General features: G+C 38.0%; 1 protein-coding gene and 1 long non-coding RNA gene across 4 annotated transcripts in view; one reads left to right on the plus strand and one right to left on the minus strand.

Annotated features, from left to right (window-relative positions):
• Positions 1 to 22,958, plus strand: part of LOC309859251 — a 179,573-nt gene that overhangs the window by 149,399 nt on the left and 7,216 nt on the right. The window lies entirely within an intron of this gene.
• Positions 1 to 22,958, minus strand: part of GDAP1 (ganglioside induced differentiation associated protein 1) — a 45,204-nt gene that overhangs the window by 11,979 nt on the left and 10,267 nt on the right. For 2 of the 3 annotated variants that reach the window (XM_082719854.1, XM_082719853.1), the window contains exons 3-5: positions 6,902 to 6,963; positions 6,200 to 6,524; positions 5,315 to 5,507 (exon numbers count right to left, since the gene is read on the minus strand). In XM_082719854.1, coding sequence (XP_082575980.1) covers positions 5,315 to 5,507; positions 6,200 to 6,524; positions 6,902 to 6,963 — 580 coding nt within the window. Of the gene's footprint in view, positions 1 to 5,314; positions 5,508 to 6,199; positions 6,525 to 6,901; positions 6,964 to 22,958 lie in introns of those variants that run through there. The other variant, XM_082719855.1, reaches the window with a different exon arrangement.

Below are 22,958 nucleotides of genomic sequence, written 5' to 3' on the forward strand. Positions count from 1 at the left end.
AGGCTCATTCTCTTTTTCTTATCACATACCATATTTTCTCCACACTTAATTAGAACCTTTGTGCTAATCTACAATTTTAGTAGATGTGTTAAAAGGCATATAAAGTTACTCAACTATATATGATAGGCTCTATTAATAGACAAAAATTTGAATAATTGGAAGTTCTTGTCTAAATAATTGCATTTTTAATGTAACAGTGACTTCCGAATTATTTTTAAAATGAGTTGATTTTCAATAGATATTGACAAAAATCTTATCCAAAAAATATATTTCCTAATGAGACTTATATACACTACCTTAACATCACACCAGAGTACTTTATTTCCAAACCAAGTTCTATTTCCTAAGAATAAATGAGGTATATATAAACCGAAGACATGAGACATGATCTTCAGGGAACTCTTATATACTAAATTACCAAAACTCCGTATTCACCATATGATAGCCTCGATTCCAGATTACCAGCAGTAGTAAGTAGTAATGTTCTAATATTTTGTAGTCATTTCAGACCCACTTTTTTTTTATTACTTAGTGTCCAAATTAAATTCACTGAGAGAGATTATGAATAGTATAAGAAACATCTAGGTTTTAAAATCTATATTAGCAAATATATTCACTTGTTACATCCACTGTTTCCGAGTTTCCCTAGTTTGCTTAGTATCATACCTCATCTAATTTAATCAATTGCATGTGTTACTATATCTACTCTTCATTGCAAGCCTGAAGAGAAAAAGGTATCACATATGTGAAAAGGAATCTGTAAAACTGAGTAGTAATAATAGCCCATAAAGACAGATTTGGTATTATTATCAAGTTTACAGAATGAAACTATCTTTGAAGATTAGTAAGCTTCTAATTATTCGGGATCTTTGAATATCTCTGGTCCTTGCGCCAATTAACACCCAAAAAATAGCTATTAAAAGAATGTGAAGTGTGTAAACCTAGTGATTCACAGACCTCTACCCCTGGGAATAAAAATATATGTTTATAAAAAATTAAAAAATTAAAAAATTTAAAAAAAAAAAAAAAGAATGAATAGAGAGATTGTTGTTTGCCAGCCTTGGTTGAGCAGCCATAATTCAGTACTTCTAAATTCTTCTTTTGACCCAAATTCTGACTTCAGAAATATCACCACTGATGTCTACATCACTATTACTTTCAAAAAAGAAAAAAAGAAAAAAAAAAATCAAGGAGTGCCTGCCTGGCTCTGTCAAAGCAGCACGTGACTCTCGATCTCAGGATCATGGGTTCAATCTCCACATTGGGTGCAGCAACTACTTAAATAAAAGTAAAACTTTAAAAAAAATCAAAAACTTATTTAAATAACTACTTAAATAAATAAATAAACTACTTTAAAAACTACTTAAATAAAAATAAAACTTTAAAAAAATCATAGCCATCATTCAGTTTAGATACTAACTTTTATAAAGCTAAAACTTGAAAAGGATTGCCTTGGCTACCAAATTTCTCCCCACAAACTACCAATTATTTAATGGACTTATCCCAAAAGCATAAGAATATAAATATTGATTACACACAAATATTGAGAAGTATCTACAGGTCAGCAAAACATCATTTTTAATATAATCCCAGCTGGTAAACTAATAAGGGATGGCAAATAACAGCAAAGGAGATACCAGTTGACTACACTCTATTTTTTACATGAATGAATATACTTTAAGTTTCCTATTATAACCATGAGCAACTATACATCTCATGAAATCCATTCACTTGTAAATGTTCCTCAAAGTTCCACACATAATTGAACAAAATGTTGCATGTTCTGACCAGTTCACAATTTCCCATGTTTTAGATAGAACCAAAACGACTTGAGATCACCCCAGCCTTTTATCATTAGCTTTAATCAATAACTTTTTAGCAAGCCAGGTCTCCCATCCTTGCTTAACGCAACTGATTTTTTTTTTTAATTCTCTTACTACATTTAGCCTTGTTAAACTTTATCTTCATTTTTTTTTTTTCATTTCATTGTCCCATGACAAGCACTTCACAAATCCCTCATCATCTTAACTATCCCAGCTTTTGTCATCCACAAATATAACAGTATCTCCACAATGTCTTTATTTAAGTCATTAGGCTCAAGTCAGAGAACAGAAACCTGTAAGAACACCAGTAGAGATCCCTGTCTAGGCTGATATCTATCTTCAAAAGTTCATTCATTTTTTTTAATTATTCAAAAGTGTTTATTGAGCTCCTATTAAAGAACATTCACCATAGGAAGCACTGGGGATATGACTGTTAATAAGACAGACACTCTCTCTGACCTTATGGTACTTAACAGTAGTTTACAAGTAATTGAAATAAATGTAACAAAATTATAAAGGATAAGTCTTTAGCTAAATGTGCATCCTTATGTAAGACATTTGTAAGTGAATATTCTTTAATATGGTGGTTTGTTCATCTGAAAATGTGCATTACTTTTATCTAGCCATATTTGCTCCTTTATTCCACAAGGGTACCTTATGAAGTAGTCTCAGATGTTCTACTTAAGATACCTTATATCCAGAACCATGCCCAGTATACAATAGATTCATTTTTCTTAAGTGTTAAAGCCATTCTTCCATAATGTAAAACTTAAGCTGGTTCCTTTTAACTGAGATACTCTAAAGTTATATATATGTACGTGTGTATGCATATAACTAATTTATAGTGCTATGTAAAGTTTAAGTGATTACTTAACACACAGGAAGTGCTTCTCAAATTTTAATGTATATATGAATCACTTCGGGATCTTGTTAAAATGCAGGTTCTGATTCAAGAGATCTGCATTTCTAACAAGCTCCGAGGTGATACCAATGCTGCTAGTCAATGCAACACACTTTGAGTAGCAATGATTGGTAGAATTTACCTTTTCCCATCCCTAACAATTGGGATAAGATCCATCTTTTTTTAAAGATTTTTATTTATTTATTTGACAGAGATCACAAGCAGGCAGAGAGAGAGGAAGGGAAGCAGGCTCCCTGCCGAGCAGAGAGCCAGATGCGGGGCTCAATCCCAGGACCCTGGGATCATGACCCGAGCTGAAAGCAGAGGCTTTAACCCACTGAGCCACCCAGGCGCCCCTGGGATAACATCCATCTTATCTGGCTCTTTTCCTAATCTCCATGGGTTCTTAATGACATATAAATTATCTTAATGGTAATAGTGAAAATGCATGCATGTTTATTTTTTATTTTATTTTAATACATTGGGATAAACTTTCCCTATAGACTAGACTAGCTTTTATGTAACTGTTTTCTTGCTGTCTTCCTATCTACCACAGGTTTTGCTTCCTTTAATCCTCTTTTAACCCCTTCCAATGGAGTGACAACTCTCCTGAGAAAGAGAAAAGAATGAACTAAGAATTGATTGGACTTCCTTTATCTCTGCAATTGATAAAACTGTATCACTTAATCCAATAGACAGAAAAGTAAAGTCACCAAAGATATGTAACAAGTTAGCAATAGCTTTAGATAAAGAGCTGGGATTCTTGATTGTTTACTGATCCTATTGGTACAGCCAGAATTAAAGTCCTTAGTTTCCATATTTTCATTTCACATTTAGCCCCAGTGCCTTCTCCTCTGATTCCATAAGTACTAAGAAGAACTTAACATTTCCCTTCTTTGAGTAGGACTCAGAATGTGTCTTAGTTTTTTTAATATGATCAAAGCAAAAGAAAAAACCTAAGGAAAACTTTAAGAAAACCTAATAATCATTAACATTACTATATTGCAAAGTAACATATTTTATATTACTGAATATCTTAAAGGACAAACAGTGCTAGAAGAGGAAGAGAATGGCAGTAGTGGCAGTAGTAGCAGTAGTAGTAGTGGTGGTGGTTCAAGGCGTGCCAACAAAATATTTTAATATGATTTTCCATTTACTGTATCTTTTTAAGATTTTTATTTAAAATGGAATTCTTATACAGTCATTTTGTTTTATTTATATTTTAACCACTTTTCCCAAGAAATACAAATTATTTAACAGACTTGTCCATTTCCAAAAAGCTCAATATTGAGAAAAATTTTCTTAAATCAATTAACCACCATTTTCAGTACAGTCCCCAGCATATAGGCATAAAGAATAGCAAGTAATCATAAAAGAGAAAACAGTTCATTAAACTCTGGTTTAGCTCAACGTCTCCACCTCTAAAATCTCCAATCATAATACTAAATAACCAAACACTTGGAATAAGAATAGGGACAGCTGTAGTGCCAATCTAATTCCCTGGGGTTCCCTCCACACACATTTAGGTCCCAATTTTTTTTAAGTACCTCAGACATTTTTTGGCCTAGTAATTTGGGGTTATATTCTGGTTTTTATCCTGCCCAATTAACACCAGTATAACTACTGGCAGATAAAAAGTAACTGGATCTCATGCAGCTTTTATTTCAGAAGAGTACTCAGCTGAAAGGAGCCTTTTGTTCTCTCAATTACGCAGTGATCAACTGTATAATCTTGGGCAAATAGTGAAGCTATTTCTATTTCTATTTCACCTCAAAGGATTGTCGTTAGGGGCAAGCGAGATAATATATAGGTAGCAATGACTATGGGAGACAGCCAGTATAAATATGAAGATATGGGTTTGAAAGACTTCCATTCTAGCCCTATTTTGCCACAAAATAGCTGTATTACCTTAGGCAACCCGTTTCTCGTTCATTGGGTACAATGGGAATAACTGGTCTACCATGCCTGTCCCAGATGACTTCTGGGATAGAAATTATAGAAATTATAAAATGCCTAACATAAATCAGGCTATCAATAAATGTCAAAAAATAACTTTAAAGCACCATACAAATATAAGTGCTTTAATTCTTTACAAAAGATATAAAATTAACACTATAGAGGAAAAAGATCTCTAAATATACCAACATTCTATTCTTCCTTCCTAAGTTTTACTCCTCTTTTTCCCTCTTATTCTTTTTAAGACGGGACTATTTGGCAGACTAGAAAAAACAGATTTTCATCACGTACATTTTAAATTGTTAGGAATTTTCAAGGCTAACGATTCACCACAACAAACCACACACCTGCAGAGGAAAACCTCTGAATTAAAAGGAATATCCCAACGTTAGAATTTGCTTACACAAAATTTGTGGTATCAACCTATTTTATATTTGTGTGCTTATGGAAATGGAAAAGGTTTTTAGCATGAAACCACCATCATGAAACCAAAAGGAAAAAGAAGGAAGGAAGGAAGGAAGTGGGGAAGGGACGGAGGATGGAGAAAGGGAGGGAAAGAAGAGGAAGGGAGGGAAGGAGACATATATTTGTGTTGAAAATAAATCCAAAAAATCACAAATAGCCTTAACATTACCATCCAGGAAAGTCTGTTCAAGATAATCAATGATCTGAGTGGCCTCACAAATAATGTTTTCCCCGTGGATAAGGACAGGCACTTCTCCAGTTGAGTTCAAACGCATAAACCAAGGCTCATTGTGCTCACTCAAGGGCAGACTTACATCATGTTCCTCGCACTTCAATGCCTTTTCAGCAATTACCAAGCGCACCTGAAAGAGTTCACACTGGTTACAACACAAGTAGGCTTTCAGGTAAATGACATCTCTGGATACCGTTAAGCAGCCTTTCTGGGCTTCCCTGAATTATTATCATCAACACTCTTTTTAACTATTCCTATTCTAGGAATTAACAAGTGAGATACATTCTAGCATCTTAATCATATAAATTAGAAAGGACCAAAAAAAAAAAAAAAAAAAAGTAAATAATTCTGGCTAAATGTATTCCACAGTGACTCTCTATCATCACTACTTTCTTTCCATCTAAACCTCAGTATGTGTCCTCCCCAGACAAGAATCTGATATAGAGATGTGCTAGGCCTTGTTGAAGAGGACGAATGCGTACACGAAAAAGAAGGAACTGTAGATTATGCGGTTGCGTGAAAGCGCTTCCCTCTGCCTCACTCTTCAAGGCCCAGGGGACAAGGCCTCCGGCCCTAATACCTAAAGTGATGCTTTTTTGTCGCATATCATGAGTGGTAAAGCCTGAGTCATAGCCTTTCCATTTCGGACTAATTCTCTGTGCTCCCCTACAAGGCGCATCCCAGACCTCCAGGGAGCGCCCGCCGGATTTAGGGCTTTGGAGGCCCGGTTCTAGACCCGCGGGAGGACCCAGGAGAGCCCTGAGGGAGCTGTCCCGGTGCTGAAACCCGATCCGCGCCGCCCGCCCCAACAGAGGCCTTTACCTTTTGAGAGCTGAAAGAATGTGTCCAGTGGTACAGAATGAGCCTAACCTCCGCGTCCGACTTGCCTTCCGCCATCAAGGGCGCGCCCCCTCTCTGCTCCTCCTGCCTGCGAGCCATTTTGGGGTACGCGAGCGCTGCAGGGCCTCGTCTGTTCAGCCCTTTATTTCTCCCACCCACACTGCCGCGCGAAGCGTCGTTAGTTTTTTCCGCTTTGCCTCCAGGAGCCGGGAAAGAGATTTTCGCGCGGACGAATAGACCTCTGGGAAATGTAGTTTCCACCGCCAGAAAGCTGCAGGTCCACCGCCAGAAAGCTGCAGGGCAGTGTCTGCAAAGATGCGAGGGTGTCCTCGCTCCAGAAAGCCACAGATGTACGGAAGTCACATAGGAGGGGCAAATGCCCTTTTTTTAGAGGAAACCATCTAAAAAGAGTCCCTGAATACTAAGATAATAATAAATAATGGTTTGGCGGGGGTGGAGTAGAAGTTGCTGAGGTATAAAAGCAGCAATTTCTTCTTGGTTGATTTGTGCCCTTTGCAGAACGGAAGTTCGGGGGGGGGGGCGGATAGAATAAGGACCCATGAGTTTTCATTAGAAGATATTCTCAGGGAGTCATGCAAAATAATAAATGATAACATCTCTTATAAACGATGACGAGTTAAAATAGCCTTGCTGCGAAACACAGAAGTTTTAGGACAGAATTACCCGGGTTCACGTCCTGATTTTTGAAGCGGAGGTAATAATTCTTCTTCCCCCATAAGGTTTTCCTGACAAATAAGTAAATACAATGTTAAACACTCAAAATAGCCTCGCATATTGTAGACACTCCATATTATTCACAAATTCAGTTGCTTTATAAATACCCTCGTTTAGCCATAGTCAAATCATAATTTTATACTAGTCTAATGATTGTACACCTCTTAAAATTTGGCATAATAGTAAAGTAATAAAAATTTTCCATTAGTAAATATGTTTTGATATGACCATAAAAGGAATGTTTGTATAATTCATTAAGTAAATACTTAGTGAGCACCTAGGTGAGCACATTCTAAGCATTGTGCTAGGCTCTGGTAATACAAAGACCTGACACTCAAGATATGTCTGGTGGCAGACACAAGTAAATAGACAACACAACAGAAATGATAACTGTCAGTTTTAGAGTGAACACAACGTTTTATGAGGAAAGAGAGGTAATATGCAACTCTGATGAAAAGAGACAAAAATCTCATGAGGCACTTCCTCCCCTCTACAATATATCATTTGTTGTTCTCTATAATTCTTTTATAATTTTTAAAGATTTAAAAACATCATTCACAACCATAAGTTAATTCAAATGCTACAGAAAAAAAATGACCCTTATCAAATTTGCTTTTTTTTTTTTTAATCAGTTGGTTCTTCAGAGTAGAAGAGGAAAAAACAAAACCTTGAAATCAGACAGAGTGGGGTTTAAATTCTGGGTCCACCCCTACTTTGACCTCTCTTGAGCCTTCACTGACTCATGTGTAAAATATGGATATATAAAAATATACGCCTGCTGTGGGAATTCAGTAAGAGAATGTATATAAAGCATTTAAGCTGCTGCCTGGAATATAGCAGTTGATGAAAGCATATGTGGAAAGCTCCTCCATGACATTAAGAGAACATATTATACTTTCTCTTCTCTCTTAAGGCCTCAAGATTTTTTTCAACTACCTATATAATCCTCAATTCCCACTCCTCCTCAGAAAAAGTTGATCTTACATTCTTCAACTTCAGATTCCAATATATGCTGTATAGTTACCTTTCCTTAACTAATTCAATCACTTCAATATCTGAACAGACTCAACCCTCTTGGCCAGTCATCTGTCACATGCCATTGAAAGAGTTCTCACAATAAATCCCATGCATATAAAACACTGAGTATTTTCCCTCTGACATCCTCCCAGTCACAAAGCCTTAGAGCAAACATTGAAGGAATTGACTGATTATGTGTTGGTGTCTAATATCAAAGATTCATAGATGTCTTTGGGAGTACACATGTGTACCTGGCTTCTAAGGAGAAATTGATCCATATGCATCAGAAACCTTGAAAATGGGCATAACTTCTAGCCTACCAATTCTTCTATTTGCAGTTTAAGGGCATAACTTTTAGCAAATTCCAGGAGTTGGCTAGATAATAGATGGTAATGGTCATAGAAATTTTAGCTATGCACATAACTGCTGATAATAAAGAGTGCATTTCCTAGACTCCTTTGAACCTAAATGTGACCTTATGACTACCTTCTAATAAATGGGATAATGGACGTGCCACAGAGAATATTTTGGGAAGTTTCCTTAAGAAAATTATTAGTCCTCTGCCTCTTCTTTATTCCATCCTGCTTCTGGGAGGGTGGCTGCTCATTTTGGACCATGAAGATTGGGGTCACACCTCAGGGATGGCCAAAGCCATGAGCTGAAGGGAAAGTGAACCCCTAAGGACATCGAGCAGAACCACCACACTAATCTTAGTCTGCAAACCTCCAAATATTTACTTAAAGAAGAAATAAAGCATACTGTTTAAGCCACTGCTATTTTTTGTGATTTCCAGGTGCTATTATCTTAACCTATCTTCACTAATATAGCAATCTTATAAAATGCTAATTGACTTTTATCTGTTTATTCTTCTACATATAGTAATTTTCCTATAAATGAATATGTGCTGCTTTTGCCTCTTAAAGATTTGAATATCAAAAGAATATCATTCAGCAGATAAGGAAACATAGTGGTGCTTGGGGTTTTTCCTTTTGTTTTAATCACAATAGGGGTAGAAAAAAAAAACAGTTACATCGACTTTCATTGATCATAATTCCTGTTATTTCCCAGGAAATAACAGGAAACTAAAAGCTACTTGTAGGTAATATGAAAACCTCATTATCCATTTACTTGTTTATTCGAAGATCAAGTTGACTAAATTGCATGTGTATTCTGTAACCGTTTATCTTCGTACATAACATTGGCTTGTGGGCTCCTGGAGAACAGGAGCCAGATACAGGTCAATGTATTTCTTCAGTATGCATTGTTGACCTTACCTGTCCCAGGAACAGTCCTAGATACAAAATATATGGACTTAAAAGTAATAATCACTAGGAACTCAAGTGTGCAAAAAGAGAAATGAGATTTCAACATGTGTGGTAATTGCTTTGATATCTAGGAGATTTTTATGATAGTAATATAGACAAAGTCACCTAACACAGTTTCCCAGAAGAGGTGATGATCTTTACTATAACTAGTACCATACTAGAACAATTACCAATATATGCGGTTTTGTGCCAGCTCTGGTTCAGACAGGCTCATGAGAGCTGATTGTTAATTTTTCAGGAATTTTATAAGCTGGATGTTCAACCCAGATGTTACTAAAAATTAAATAAAATTGAATCATATTTAAATGAATTATTTACAAAATAAAGCTAGCAAGTACTCAAAATTCACCACTTCCTATTTTATTACATTTTTTATTATCTATACTTGAGTTTATTTACATCTATTATATTTGTATGTGGAAATCATTTATATGGATGTGCTAAAGTGCATCTCTTCCAAACCCCCTGTGATATCGTTAGTAACTTGAAATTGGCCATGGTAGGGGTATTGATGTTATAGAATTCGGCAAGTGCTATCTATATTCTGTTTGTTTCGTCAAGAAATTTGGTTGTTAAACAATAACCAGCACACCACTGGATGCACATATTTTATTTAATATTGAATAAATTGTTTTGAAGGTGATAATGATCAGGGGAACCCTGAGTATATTTTGAATGTGTAAGTTTATATATTAATTTGTACTTGGTACCTTTTCCCATCCCAACCAGCTTCAGTTCTGCTTTCTTCTGTATTTCTCAGACAACCACAACCCTATTTCCTTTTTCATTCTCTTCACCATGGCTACGGGGAAAGTAGATACAAACACATCTATCAGCCCACTTTCAAACACTGAGCACTTTCTCTAACTCATCTTTCCAGCAGCAAAACCATGAATCACAGTAAACACAAAAAGTGCATTGATTATTGCACTGCTGTTTAATACTAATAATACCTCATAAACAAAAGGCATAATGTAGAATTTTGGATTAAAGATCACAGACCACTTTCTTACAGTCTCATTTGATCCTCATTGTAGCCTGTGAGACAGTTATAATCCCAAATTTAGAGTTGGGGAAATAAGGTTTGGTGACTGAGAGATTCGTCTGGAATCCTACAGTAAGTGAAAGAGCTGTAACTCCAACGTGACTTTTCGGACTACTCATCAAGGTATTATTTTCTACTACAGTATGCTTGCTTTAAGGCAAAGACAAAAAGTTATGGACTTGCAAAGTTTACACAGCCTGGGACAGATTTTGAGGAAAATACAGCCACCTTCTTGACAATTAGTCCCGTAGTTAAATGCACTTCTCATTAAAGCACAAACTGTCATTTCAAATCACTATTTATATTTCTTTCTTGGGTTTATATTCTGAACCTTTTAAGGGCAAGGAGCCAATATTATTTATTTCAGTATCCCCAGGAACCCAAAATAGTGCTTGGTACATAAAAGATGCTCCAAACTGCTTTTTAATTAATAGTGAAAAAGAGTAAGTAGTAATCACCACCACCAATAGCAAAAAATAATGATGAAACAAAAAATAATAGAATAACAATAAATTATAACCAGTTTATATAGATAAATTAATAATAAATTATAACCTGTTTAGCTTACTGCTCTAGAAATTGTGTGTAAAGGTAAGTTTATTTGACAGAATTTGATTATTTATTTACAAATCTGGACTGTGGATCATGGCTCTGAAAATGAACTGCTTTTCATGTTAATATTTAACATTCTTTATTCATTTAAATATTTGAAAGAATGGAGTGCAGGTGGATTTGATTGATCATAACCATTCTGAGCCTGAGTCACTTAACCTATAAAATTATGATAAAAATCCTCCAGATATTCTGGCTACACAGATATAACCAGCTTGGGAAAATTCCTTGATCTAGACAGTTATAATATGTGCCCTTTGGTGTCTTCTGCTTCAGTCAAGTCTTGATTTACCATAAAGAACTATTACGGCAAAATGATCTATATATTTATAAAAGTGATTATTACTCAAAATCCTATTATTCATCCATTTTGGCAGGTATTAATTCATATTATATTTACATACATATATTTTCCAAATATGTCAACTAAGCCAGAGATCTTGAAACCTCGTGACAAATTAATACTCTAGGTTTCTGATTTTTTTTTTAAAGATTTTATTTATTTATTTGACAGACAGAGATCACAAGTAGGCAAAGAGGCAGGCAGAGAGAGAGGAGGAAGCAGGCTCCCTGCTGAGCAGAGAGCCCGATGTGGGGCTCAATCCCAGGACCCTGGGATTATGATCCGAGCCTAAGGCAGAGGCTTTAACCCACTGAGGCACCCAGGCGCCCCTAGGTTTCTGATTTTTAAAGTACTTTTATGAATGACCACAAGAGGTCTCTATTTTTTAAAGAATAACCTGCTTGCTTTTTCTTTTGTCCTTTCCTCTTCTTTCTTTTTTCTTCTTTTTTTTTTTTTTTTTTTTTTTTTTTGGCTTTACAAATTAGAAAACAGAAATGATGGTATTCTCAAGAGAATATATTTAACTAATTAAGCTATCTCATTCAAAATCAAATTTTCCAAAATGGAAACAAAAAAATCCTTTATACATACGGAGGAAAACAGAATGGTCTCCAATTCCTCTTGATAAGTAGCAACATTAACACTAAGCACTCAGAAGCTACTTCACCTGCTCTGCCTTGACCCTTGCCGGTCATCCAACACACGTGAATTGTATAGAATTTGTAATTAGTGTGCACGTAAGAAAAATGGAGAGGAGATTCTTATTTAGAAATTATTTTGAGAATTTTTATCTCAAAGGTAAATGGTCCCTGTTGTCTGACATTCTCAAGCATCTGCAAAACCTTAAGTATTATTTAATTGAATGGGATAAAAGTTGGCTCATGGAATACACTGATTTGGTTAGAGAATTGTGGTGATTCTGCCGAGTTTACCGGAGCTCTAATGAACATGACTCCCGTATTTGATTCATCCTAGTGGTTCTCAAAGTGTGGTCCCCTGACAAACAGATGAGTATCACCTGGCAACTTGTTAGAAATGCACACTCTACTGAATCAGAGACTCTGGAACAATTGGTGTTTTAAAAAGCCCTCTAGATTTTTCTGATGCACTTGGGGTTTGAGAACTAACAATTCAGTGTAAAACTGATGAACTATTCCAATTCTCTATCCCTTATTTGTCCCATCTGTAAAATTAATAGAGCAGAATCATGTGTGAAAACACAACTTACAGTATCTGGCTGACTTAGAGGAATCTGGAAAATGTTCAAATAATCTGAAAACACTTCCACAAAACAGTCTGATAAAACCCCATGTTGCCAAGTCACCAGTTACAGTTTATAGGCTCAAGATGCCAAGACACCTCCACTTTCCCCTCAAAAAAATGTAGATTACCCCCTGTGGGTTTCTAAGCAAAAGTCTCAATGACCTCAGAATAGCCCAGATGTACTTTTGAAACTCTAAAATGTTACCTCTGGTCTTCCTAGCATCCCAGAACAAATAATCATATTTAATACGGAGTGTTACTTATTAATTCAGGAGGCTCTAGCTATGAGATTACTGTATACTTGTAAAAAATTGGATTAATTTTCTAGTCTCTCAAAGAATGACTACTCAGGTTAATGTACTAAATTCTTTATTTTTAACTAGAGAATTCACTTTGAGCCATATTTCTGGTAGAAAAAAAATGTGATGTATATGTCCACCCTCTCTCATCTATCTCTACTATGATGAAAGGTGTACATTTCAGAAAAAAAACACATGAATATGGTTTAATACATAATTTAAGCAAAGACATATTTTCCCTGCATGCTTGCTAATATTTTTTGGAGTGTTTACAGTGTGTCAGGAACTATTTGGAGCCCTTATGTGTCGATTGTATTTAACACTTGCAAAATCCCTTAAAATGAGAAATATCTCCATTTTATAGACGAGGTTACTGAGGCACAGAGAGGTCAGGAAATTTCCCAAACTCACCCTTATTAGCTCCCGAAGCCTGATCTAGAGCTCATGTTCTTACCACTGCAAGATGCAGCCTCTGTTTATAAGGGACAACCATAGGGTCATCAGCTCTGATTTCACTAGTCTCATATGCAAATATTACCTATTTCTTCAGACACTAATTGTTTTAATTCAGGAATTTTTGCCCAAGACTGTTTAGAGTTCATGGGGGGGGGGGGGGGAAACAGGGAATAACAGAATGGAAAGACTATTCTCCTAAAACTAAGCCAACACTTATTATAAATTTGAATCAACATTCCCCTAGTAATATCTAATATCCTTCCAAAAGTTTACAAAGTACTTTAAAAACAGTATTCATTTGATTGTCCCAACAAACCCCCTTTGGAGATAAGGAATCAGCACTGAGATATGATACGTATAGCACCACTAATAAGTGGAAGAGCAGGAACTGGAACACAACGTTTCCAGCTGCAAATCCTATGGACATTCTACCCCATCCCACAGCTCTCAAGAGGCTCACCACTTGCCTCAGCCTAGGTACGGGCCAACCCGAGAACACTCCATTATTTATTACATCACAGTCTGACTTCAGTCCTCTTTCTTGACTTTACAGTGAAGGATTTGGACACAGTGATCCAGTACTGTGGGATCCTTTCACTGTCTTGAGTTCAGTGCCTGAGGTTACGCTTCACTGTGTAACTTGTCCACTTTAATTTAGCCTCGCCCTCCACTGCAGACCATAGCCCAACTAAGAGCTCAGACTCTAAAGTCGGAGCTGGGAACAAATCCTTGCTCCACCACTCACCAGCTCTGTGATCCTAGGCATAGCTTCCTCACTCGCAAACCAGGAAAAATAATCGTATCACTTTGATTGGGATAGATTGAGGATTCATCATGATTTATAAAATGTTAAGTATTTAACACAATGTTCAACATAGGATATATGAAAATTATAACAGATAATAATGATAAGATCGTAAAAGTAACTGGTATTTTTTTTAACATTCTGGGTAAATGTTTACTGTTCGTATGGTATGTTCTTCAGTCAGAGGAGTTTGGCTGCTAGATTGGCTGATCCTTGGAACTTCATTTTTGGCAATTCTAACAATTTCATGTAAATTTTAGCCATTTAAACTTCAAAAACACACATGAAAGCATCAGCATTAGGTAGAAATTAAATATTTATTTTCTTTTAGAAATTAAATATTCCTAATGAAAGAAATAACAACAAAATATTTAGATACTATGCATAGATACACACATTTCTAAGCTTTATGCTCTGCTGATTTGTTATGCCTTGCTGATTGTGTTAATATTAGGCAAACGTCAATTATAATATGAAGATAAGAAAAGTCAAGGAGAAAAAAAAAGAGCCACTTCCCAGTGTGCTTGACTAGTATTTGAATAATATCACTAATGTGTCTTTCTTAATGTTACATTAATAAATATTTACAAATAATATTTGTAAATGTTTGCAACTCTGAAAGCCTCTAGAATACTCAGACACAGTCTTGAAGGAAACATATTCCATAGAAGACACTTAAAACTTGAGTATGAAATTGTACCTTTGTATTAGTTGTGTTTCCTAAGATAAGTGCTTTCTTACTAATTTACAGTGTGCTTATATACAGTTTCTCATTTAAGCACAACTACAGAGTGCCATTCTCTCTGTGGAAGGTGACTTTCTCTCCCCATTTCCCAAAAGGTGACTTAGGTAGTTTTCCCAGACACCTTTTATCCTTCTCTTTTTATGTTTAAAGGAATCTTCCCAGGGATTTAAGATCATTTGGCACTTATCTTTGTAATTCAAATTAGAATATTCAGTAATACACTGGAATTCATTTTTCTAATATCCTTGCTCTTGTGTTCTTTTAGTCACTAAATAATAAGTGGAGAAGTTAATTTATGCCTACATTGTCTCTGGCCACATAAGAAAAATGGCATAAAAACTCAGAGACATAAGCTTTAAAGAAAGAAAATGCTAATGTTGCAAGGATTGCTCTAAGTCAGATTTTGCTTTGTTAATTTATAAATAGGACAAGATAAGGTCCTGGGCAGCCGCATATCCTGGGCATTAAATAGTCGTCTATGTTTCTTTGGCGCCAACTTCAACACACTGGAATGATTTTTTAACTACCCAATCTCACCAGGGATGTTGAGAGAACAAACATGAGAGCTAGTGCTACAAAAACTACTTCATTTATCGTGTTGGTCTTAATAAGATACTAAAGGAGCATAAGATAATAGTGACAATAGAACAAAGTACTGAATTTTACATTGTGATACCCAAGTCTAAAGCAGTGTGTTTTAATTTTTCACATACCATATTTTTTAAATAAAAGCCATACTGTGGTTCAGAGGGAAAAGATTAATTTGAATCCTAAGCATATAACTGAGACAAATGAAAAAATGAAATTGAATCTGTGACTGTTCATGCTGCATGAGAGAAATGGGTGACATGTGACCACAATGAACTGTTGCCAGTGACTCCCTAAGTGACACTGGGGACTGGTTGGGGAGACCAGTAAACCCCAAAGATCACAGAGAGGAGCATGGCTTTCTAAGCAATCATGTCCTTTTAGAGCAGGGCAGTTCAACAGAAAAAGGAAAACTTGTCCAATTCAGGTGATGCTTGCTTCCATTTCCAAAAAACCAAATATATGTATCAACTGAAAAACTTTTCAGCCTGAAAAACTATTGCTCTGTGCAAGTCCTGCGAATGTAAAAGCCCACTGTTGCCAATTCCAAGTGGCAAGAGAATGTGAAGATGGTAAAATCACCACCACCCAGAGACATGACCCTATAGTAAGATGAAATTGAAATATACATGAAATGAGACAGATGGAGATGAAGCACCAGGAGTCCCAGAAATGGCTGGAGCCCAGAAGCTTGGTCTGGAAAGGGAGACTTGAGTAGTTTTAAAGGGAGGGAGGTGCCCCTTCCTCTAAGACCTCCCCGGAGCAAAGGTGCTGATTCCGTACAATGAAGTAGCTGAAATCCGATGGGCCCTCTTTAAATAACCGATGACCAACAAGAGCCCTCGTTGTCACCTTCCTCATTACACATGTGCCTTGACGGTTGTGGCAGCTGCAGATAACAGCAAGTTCTCAGGCAGACGTGCAAGGAAGTTCACGGCTCAGCTCTCAAGAGCCCTGAGCCAGCTGTCCTAAAAGCTGATTTAGAACTTACTCCCCAGTGGCCAGGAGGGTGCAGAGCCCCCTCTAGGTCTGCAGTGGGTTCTGTGCCTTTTTCTTCATAAGCTGTATCACAGCTCCAAAATCAAGGCTCTTGGTCAGCATCAATTTCTGTACATGTTTCCTCCCAACTCCTGAGCCAGCCCTTGGTCGCCAGTAGGCCTGTTTGGTGCTGCAAATGTGATCCTGTCTGTCGTTTCAGCCTCAGCAGAAGAGCGACATGACCATATTTATTGCTGTTGCTATTCTGGGGCCCAGATGACGTTTTTCTCCCCTTGTGGCTGAGCACTGCCCGTTCATCTTTCACCACTCCCTCCAAGTCTGCAAGGCTAAAACCAGGGATACAAATAGACTCGATCCGGAGGAGAGTTATAATGAGAAGTTCTTAAGTAGTCTCAATCTACTCGCTTTAATGCTATGGTATTAAAAGCTTTAAATTCTATAGTCCTAAATTTTACATGTATGCTGTTCACATCCCACTATTATCATAAACTGCTATTGGTGGTAACTTTGCTTAGGAAAGAAAACTTTGCAAAAGGGACAGGGGGAAAAACCCTGACTGATAAGCACAGCTTGGAAATTTGGCAAATGTTGAGTTTCCACTGCTGTGTGTTGGGACGGTCCAAGTGTTACCAGAATACTTCAAGATTCTCACTTGCCTCCATCCCTTCACTCTTCCTACTAAGACACTCCCCTTCTGTGACGTGAAAGGGACGACATGACAAGCCACAGAAATTCCTATTAAGGATACAATGATACAGGACACAGGTGACAGCTCCTGGAAAGTAACTATATACAGATTTTCTAAATGAAGAACGTAGACACATAAATAACTACTTACCACATCCCTTACACGATGCCCCAAAGGGGAGTGACGACTCTGACTTTACCACTAGCCCCGATTCATTACCAGTCAGTCAAGTCTTCTCCATGGCTCATAATCCCTCCATGTTAGCGCTCACCTGACCGGTCGTCGGCACTTGGCAATCGTTACATCTCTAGCTTTGCTAAGATGACTTTTCAGGTTTCATGTGCTCTGACACAAATCACATCTGTAATGGACACTGAAGCAGAAAACAGAGGGGAGGCAGTGGGTCACAGGAGCGGTAGGAGTGGGCTCTGGAGCCAACTGCCTAGGCTTGAAGCCCTGGTCTATCAAGGTGACTTCAAGTTTCCATTTCCTTTATAAAATCAGGATGATAGGAGTAGCCCCTTCAGGGGTTGCTGTGAGAATTAAATGAGAAAACTGTATGGAAACAGAAAGATTCAAAGAGTGAGAACAGGAGCCTTGTTTTCACGTTACAGTGGAGGAATTTAACATCACGGTAGCACATATCCTTTGAATGAGTTGTGGTTCACCTCCGGTCTGGGCTGCTCACTCTGAGAATGTCAATACGCAGGAGTTGTGCTCCAGATTTGGATGTCCTGGCTGCCAGCCGGGGAAATACCTTTTCAATACCCAGAGTAGTATTTAAAGTGTACTATCAGCTGGCAGCTTGGGGGGTTTTCACCTGAAAAGTCCACGCATTATAGAACTTTTTCAATAGAAGAACCTACAACGAGGCCTGATTCTTAGCGTTAAGAAAGTAGTAGAAATACTTATTGTATCTGTAGCTTTTTTGCCCTGATTTGTGTTTTTGTCTTTGCTCCCTCTTTTCAGTTGTGTATTTCTGCATTCATTTCCACTGACAGTAGAATAACTAAATGGAGACCCATTTCCACCCATTTCCTCTTAATTTTGTCCCTTTCCTGGTAATTCAGGCACCTGCCAGTGTAATACAAATCTCCTTGGGGTGAATAGTCAAGTCTCCATTCTCCCTCTCTCTGGTGGTTGGAGTGCAGGCGGGGAATAGGTCTAATTTTTTGGTGCCCTAGTATTCACCTGACCTCAATAAAAGGGGCACTTAGGGGTGCCTGGGTGGCTCAGTTGGTTAAGCAACTGCCTCTGGCTCAGGTCAAGATCTTGGAGTCCCAGAATCGAATCCCATATCCGGCTCCCTGCTAGGCAGGGGGTCTGCTTCTCCCTCTGACCCTCTCCCCTCTTGTGCTCTCTCACTCAAGTAAATAAGTAAAATCTTTAAAAAATAAAATAAAATAAAAAATAAGAAAGGGACACCTGGCTGGTTCAGTGGGTTAAGCCGCTGCCTTCAGCTCAGGTGATGATCCCAGGGTCTTGAGTCCCGCATCGGGCTCCTTCCTCAGTAGGGAGCCTGCTTCTCTCTCTGCCTCTGCCTGCCACGCTGTCAGCTTGTGCGCTCTCTCTCTCTCTCTTTCTCTGACAAATAAATAAACAAACAAACAAACCCATAAATAAAAGGGACATATGGTTTGACAGTCTCTGGTCCTCACTGGCCTTCCCTGAAGTGTCTTATCCAGCTGGATCTTTGGGAATTGAGCTCTGGCCTTGCCGCTTATGCTAAAGGGCTCATGTCTAAGGTCACTCGTGGCCAGTCCCTCCAGCACAATCCAGTCCAGTCCGGCCAGCGTGTGGCCATCTACCCCTCCCCAGTGCTGACTCAATCTTGGCTCTAACTGCTCCTCTGGAATTCAACCACATCTTCCATCCAGTCCCTGCTCTTAGTGTCATTTATCCCACTGCTGATGGATTGCAAGAGTTGTGACAACCCTGAACCCTGAACTTGAGTTGACATCCCACATATATTAACCTGATCAATTTAACACCTGTAGACTACATCACCTCCTGCCTCGTCAGAAAAAGCACTGTTCTTTGCATTTGGAAAATTATACAAACTGCTTAGTTTTACAGAGTCCCCACTCAAATTTCTTTGAAAGCTGTTCTTTATGTGCGTGAGGGCAGGGCTAAGCTTTTGCAGGACCCCTAATATTTTCTTCCCACTCTCCAATAGATGGGTTTGTGTACCTGACTTGGGAGGCTAGTGCTATAGGCCTTTTTCAGCCACAAGTCCCAGGGAGCAGAAACCTCTTTGTTGCCTCATTCTGATCTTGTCTGTCCTGAAAGCCATAAGGAGGAACCATGGGGACATGTGACCATGTCCCAGTTGGCCTCTTCTTATACTCAAATCTTAATGATTCCTCTTGACTCCACACGAAACCTTGGATTTCAATGATCCCTTTTGAGACTGATAAAAAAAAAATAAATAAATTCATCCTGTCCCCATGGCTCTTTGAGAAGAAATAGTTTCCTCTAGAAAATCTCTGGGAGTATCATATGGTTCTTGTTCTTTCTTTTATTGATGTGTTGTATCACATTGACTGATTTGCGGATGTTGAACCAACCTTGCAGCCCTGGAATAAATCCCACTTGGTCGTGGTGAATAATCTTTTTAATGTACTGTTGAATCCTATTGGCTAGTATTTTGTTGAGTATTTTCGCATCTGTGTTCATCAAGGATATCGGTCTATAGCTCTCTTTTTTGGTGGGATCCTTGTCTGGTTTGGGGATCAAGGTGATGCTGGCCTCATAAAATGAGTTTGGAAGTTTTCCTTCCATTTCTATTTTTTGGAACAGCAAGCTGGTGCAGCCACTCTGGAAAACAGCACGGAGGTTCCTCAAAATGTTGAAAATAGAACTGCCCTATGACCCAGCAATTGCACTATTGGGTATTTACCCTAAAGATACAAATGTAGTGATCCAAAGGGGCACATGCACCCGAATGTTTATAGCAGCAATGTCCACAATAGCCAAACTATGGAAAGAACCTAGATGTCCATCCACAGATGAATGGATCAAGAAGATGTGGTATATATACACAATGGAATACTATGCAGCCATCAAAAGAAATGAAATCTTGCCATTTGTGACAACATGGATGGAACTAGAGCGTATCATGCTTAGCGAAATAAGTCAAGCAGAGAAAGACAACTATCATATGATCTCCCTGATATGAGGAAGTGGTGATGCAACATGGAGGCTTAAGTGGGTAGGAGAAGAATAAATGAAACAAGATGGGATTGGGAGGGAGACAAACCATAAGTGACTCTTAATCTCACAAAACAAACTGAGGGTTGCTGGGGGGAGGGGGTTTGGGAGAAGGGGGTGGGATTATGGACATTGCGGAGGGTATGTGCTTTGGTGAGTGCTGTGAAGTGTGTAAACCTGGTGATTCACAAACCTGTACCCCTGTGGATAAAAATATATGTTTATAAAAAAAAAAAAAAAAAGAAAGGACCAATACCCAACTTTTGTAGCAACATGGACGGGACTGGAAGAGATTATTATGCTGAGTGAAATAAGTCAAGCAGAGAGAGTCAATTATCATATGGTTTCACTTATTTGTGGAGCATAACAAATAGCATGGAGGACATGGGGAGTTAGAGAGGAGAAGGGAGTTGGGGGAAATTGGAAGGGGAGGTGAACCATGAGAGACTATGGACTCTGAAAAACAATCTGAGGGTTTTGAAGGGGTGGGGGTTGGGAGGTTGGGGTACTAGGTGGTGGGTATTATAAAGGGCACGAATTGCATGGAGCACTGGGTGTGGTGAAAAATAATGAATACTGTTATGCTGAAAATAAAAAATAAATTAAATTTTGCCAATAAAAAAAAAAATAAATAAAGTAGGATGTTTGGGATAAAAAAAAAAAAAAAAGAAAATCTCTGGGAGCAATCCACTCGCATTTAGAACCATCTTCCAAACAGAAGTCCACACAGCCATAGCAAGGCACCCAAGTATTCCAGGGGGTCTGGTAATTCCAGATTTTTCCTTCTTCATGGCCATTACCTGGTTTCAGTGGCTGATCTTGTATTAATCTTTAGGCTAACATTGGCACTGAGGCTCTCTACTCTAATTGTTTCTGACGGATGAGAATTGTTTTTTACCATTCAGACCCAATGGTAACTGGGGCATCTCCACCAAGCAATAGTCAAATGGTATGCCAGTACACTGGACAAAGAAAGGCTTCCTAATAGATCCCATAGAGGAGTCCCCAAAGGCATCAGCATGTGCTGAATCAGGAGAAGCTATGCCGCTGTGGGTGGTGCTCTATTTTTTTTTTTTTAAATGCAAGCAGTGATTTCAATTCATCAAAACATCATCTGTCGCATTAAATTCAGGTTGTTAATTTCAATATTACTTTAAATTTATATTGGCTTATGTTGTAACCAAACTGAAGTATATAGAAGCATGCATTGTTTTATGGTTTATACATTTAAGGACACATAACAATGACCACATATTCAAATAAAAATAAAATTATTTAAACCACCATGGAAGGGAGGTCTATTTAAATTTCTGTTTTTAAAGCTATTTGCACATTGCTCAAGATTGAAAAACACTGATCTGGAGTAAGAGGGGGTCACATTTTGCTTCAGGGTGTGTATCACAATCAACAAGGAGAGGCTGGCGTTTGACTGATTTCATATTTTCTTTCCAATACTACTCTTCTTCCTCTCTTTTTTTCTCTGCCCTACCCCCAGCTATGGGGTAAGTTCTAAAACAGTCACCATTTCTTACTGACCTCTTAGAATAAGATCACAAATAGGCCCTATCCCTGCCTCCTTCCCCACGGTCATCTCTCCCCAAGATCTTCTCCCTTGCTCAGTGAGCCTCAGCACATTGTCGCATTTCAGTTCCTTCTATGTGGAAAGGTCTTTTCTACCTCACACTTGTTTCCTCTTCTCCAGCTGACCTCCTGCATATTTTCCAGGCTATATCTTACTCATCCTTCCGAGCTTAGCTCAAATGCCACTTTGTTAGAGAGATGCCTGAGCAGTATCTGATGGAGTGATGGACGGATGGATGGATGGATGGGTAGGTGGACGGATGGATGGATGGACGAATGGATGGGGAGGCCTTTCCTGATCTTGCAATCTAAATAAAAGTATCACTTGATATTCCTTTCTATAATACTACTTTTTCTTCTATAAATCAGCAATTTTCAATGATAGATTGACTTAGTATCTACCCACTGCACCTCAGTGGACTGTACATTCCATGAGGGCAGGTCAATAATGACTTCATACCCATTAGAGGGCATTCCATTCAGAAGGCGCTCACTGTGTATGTGTGTGTGTGTGTGTGTGTGTGTGTGCTGAGTAAATGAGCAAAAGGAACAACTGAAGATTACGTTCACATCACTAAGCAACTGTAAACATTTTAAAGTCTTTTAATTAATGGATTATGTTCACATGGGACAATCCAAAGAATGATTAAATTTTTAAGACAATGATACATTTTGGCCTTTGAAAGGAAAAAGAATCTCAAGCCGAAACAGCCTTTGCACGCAACCAGCCTCCTGAAACTCTAATCAAAGACAAAATATATACTATAATCAGTATGAGAGTCACTATAAAGGCTACAGATTTTTTAGTGAAATTCAGTTATTGCTTGGACACGATGGCTCTTAAGATATGTATGATTCAGTAGTTGCCAAACCATATTCTCATAAGGTAGATTTTTTTTTCTCATTTAACCAACATAATGATTTTTTTAAAAATTTAAAAGATGGTCCCAGGATCATCTCAACACCTTTTCTTCCTATGTGTTTAACCCGAAGCCCCTCCCGTCTCAACACTACTCTAAACCCCCAGGAG

This window comes from Mustela nivalis (assembly GCF_964662115.1).
Source record: "Mustela nivalis genome assembly, chromosome: 2".
Taxonomy (NCBI): Eukaryota; Metazoa; Chordata; class Mammalia; order Carnivora; family Mustelidae; genus Mustela; species Mustela nivalis.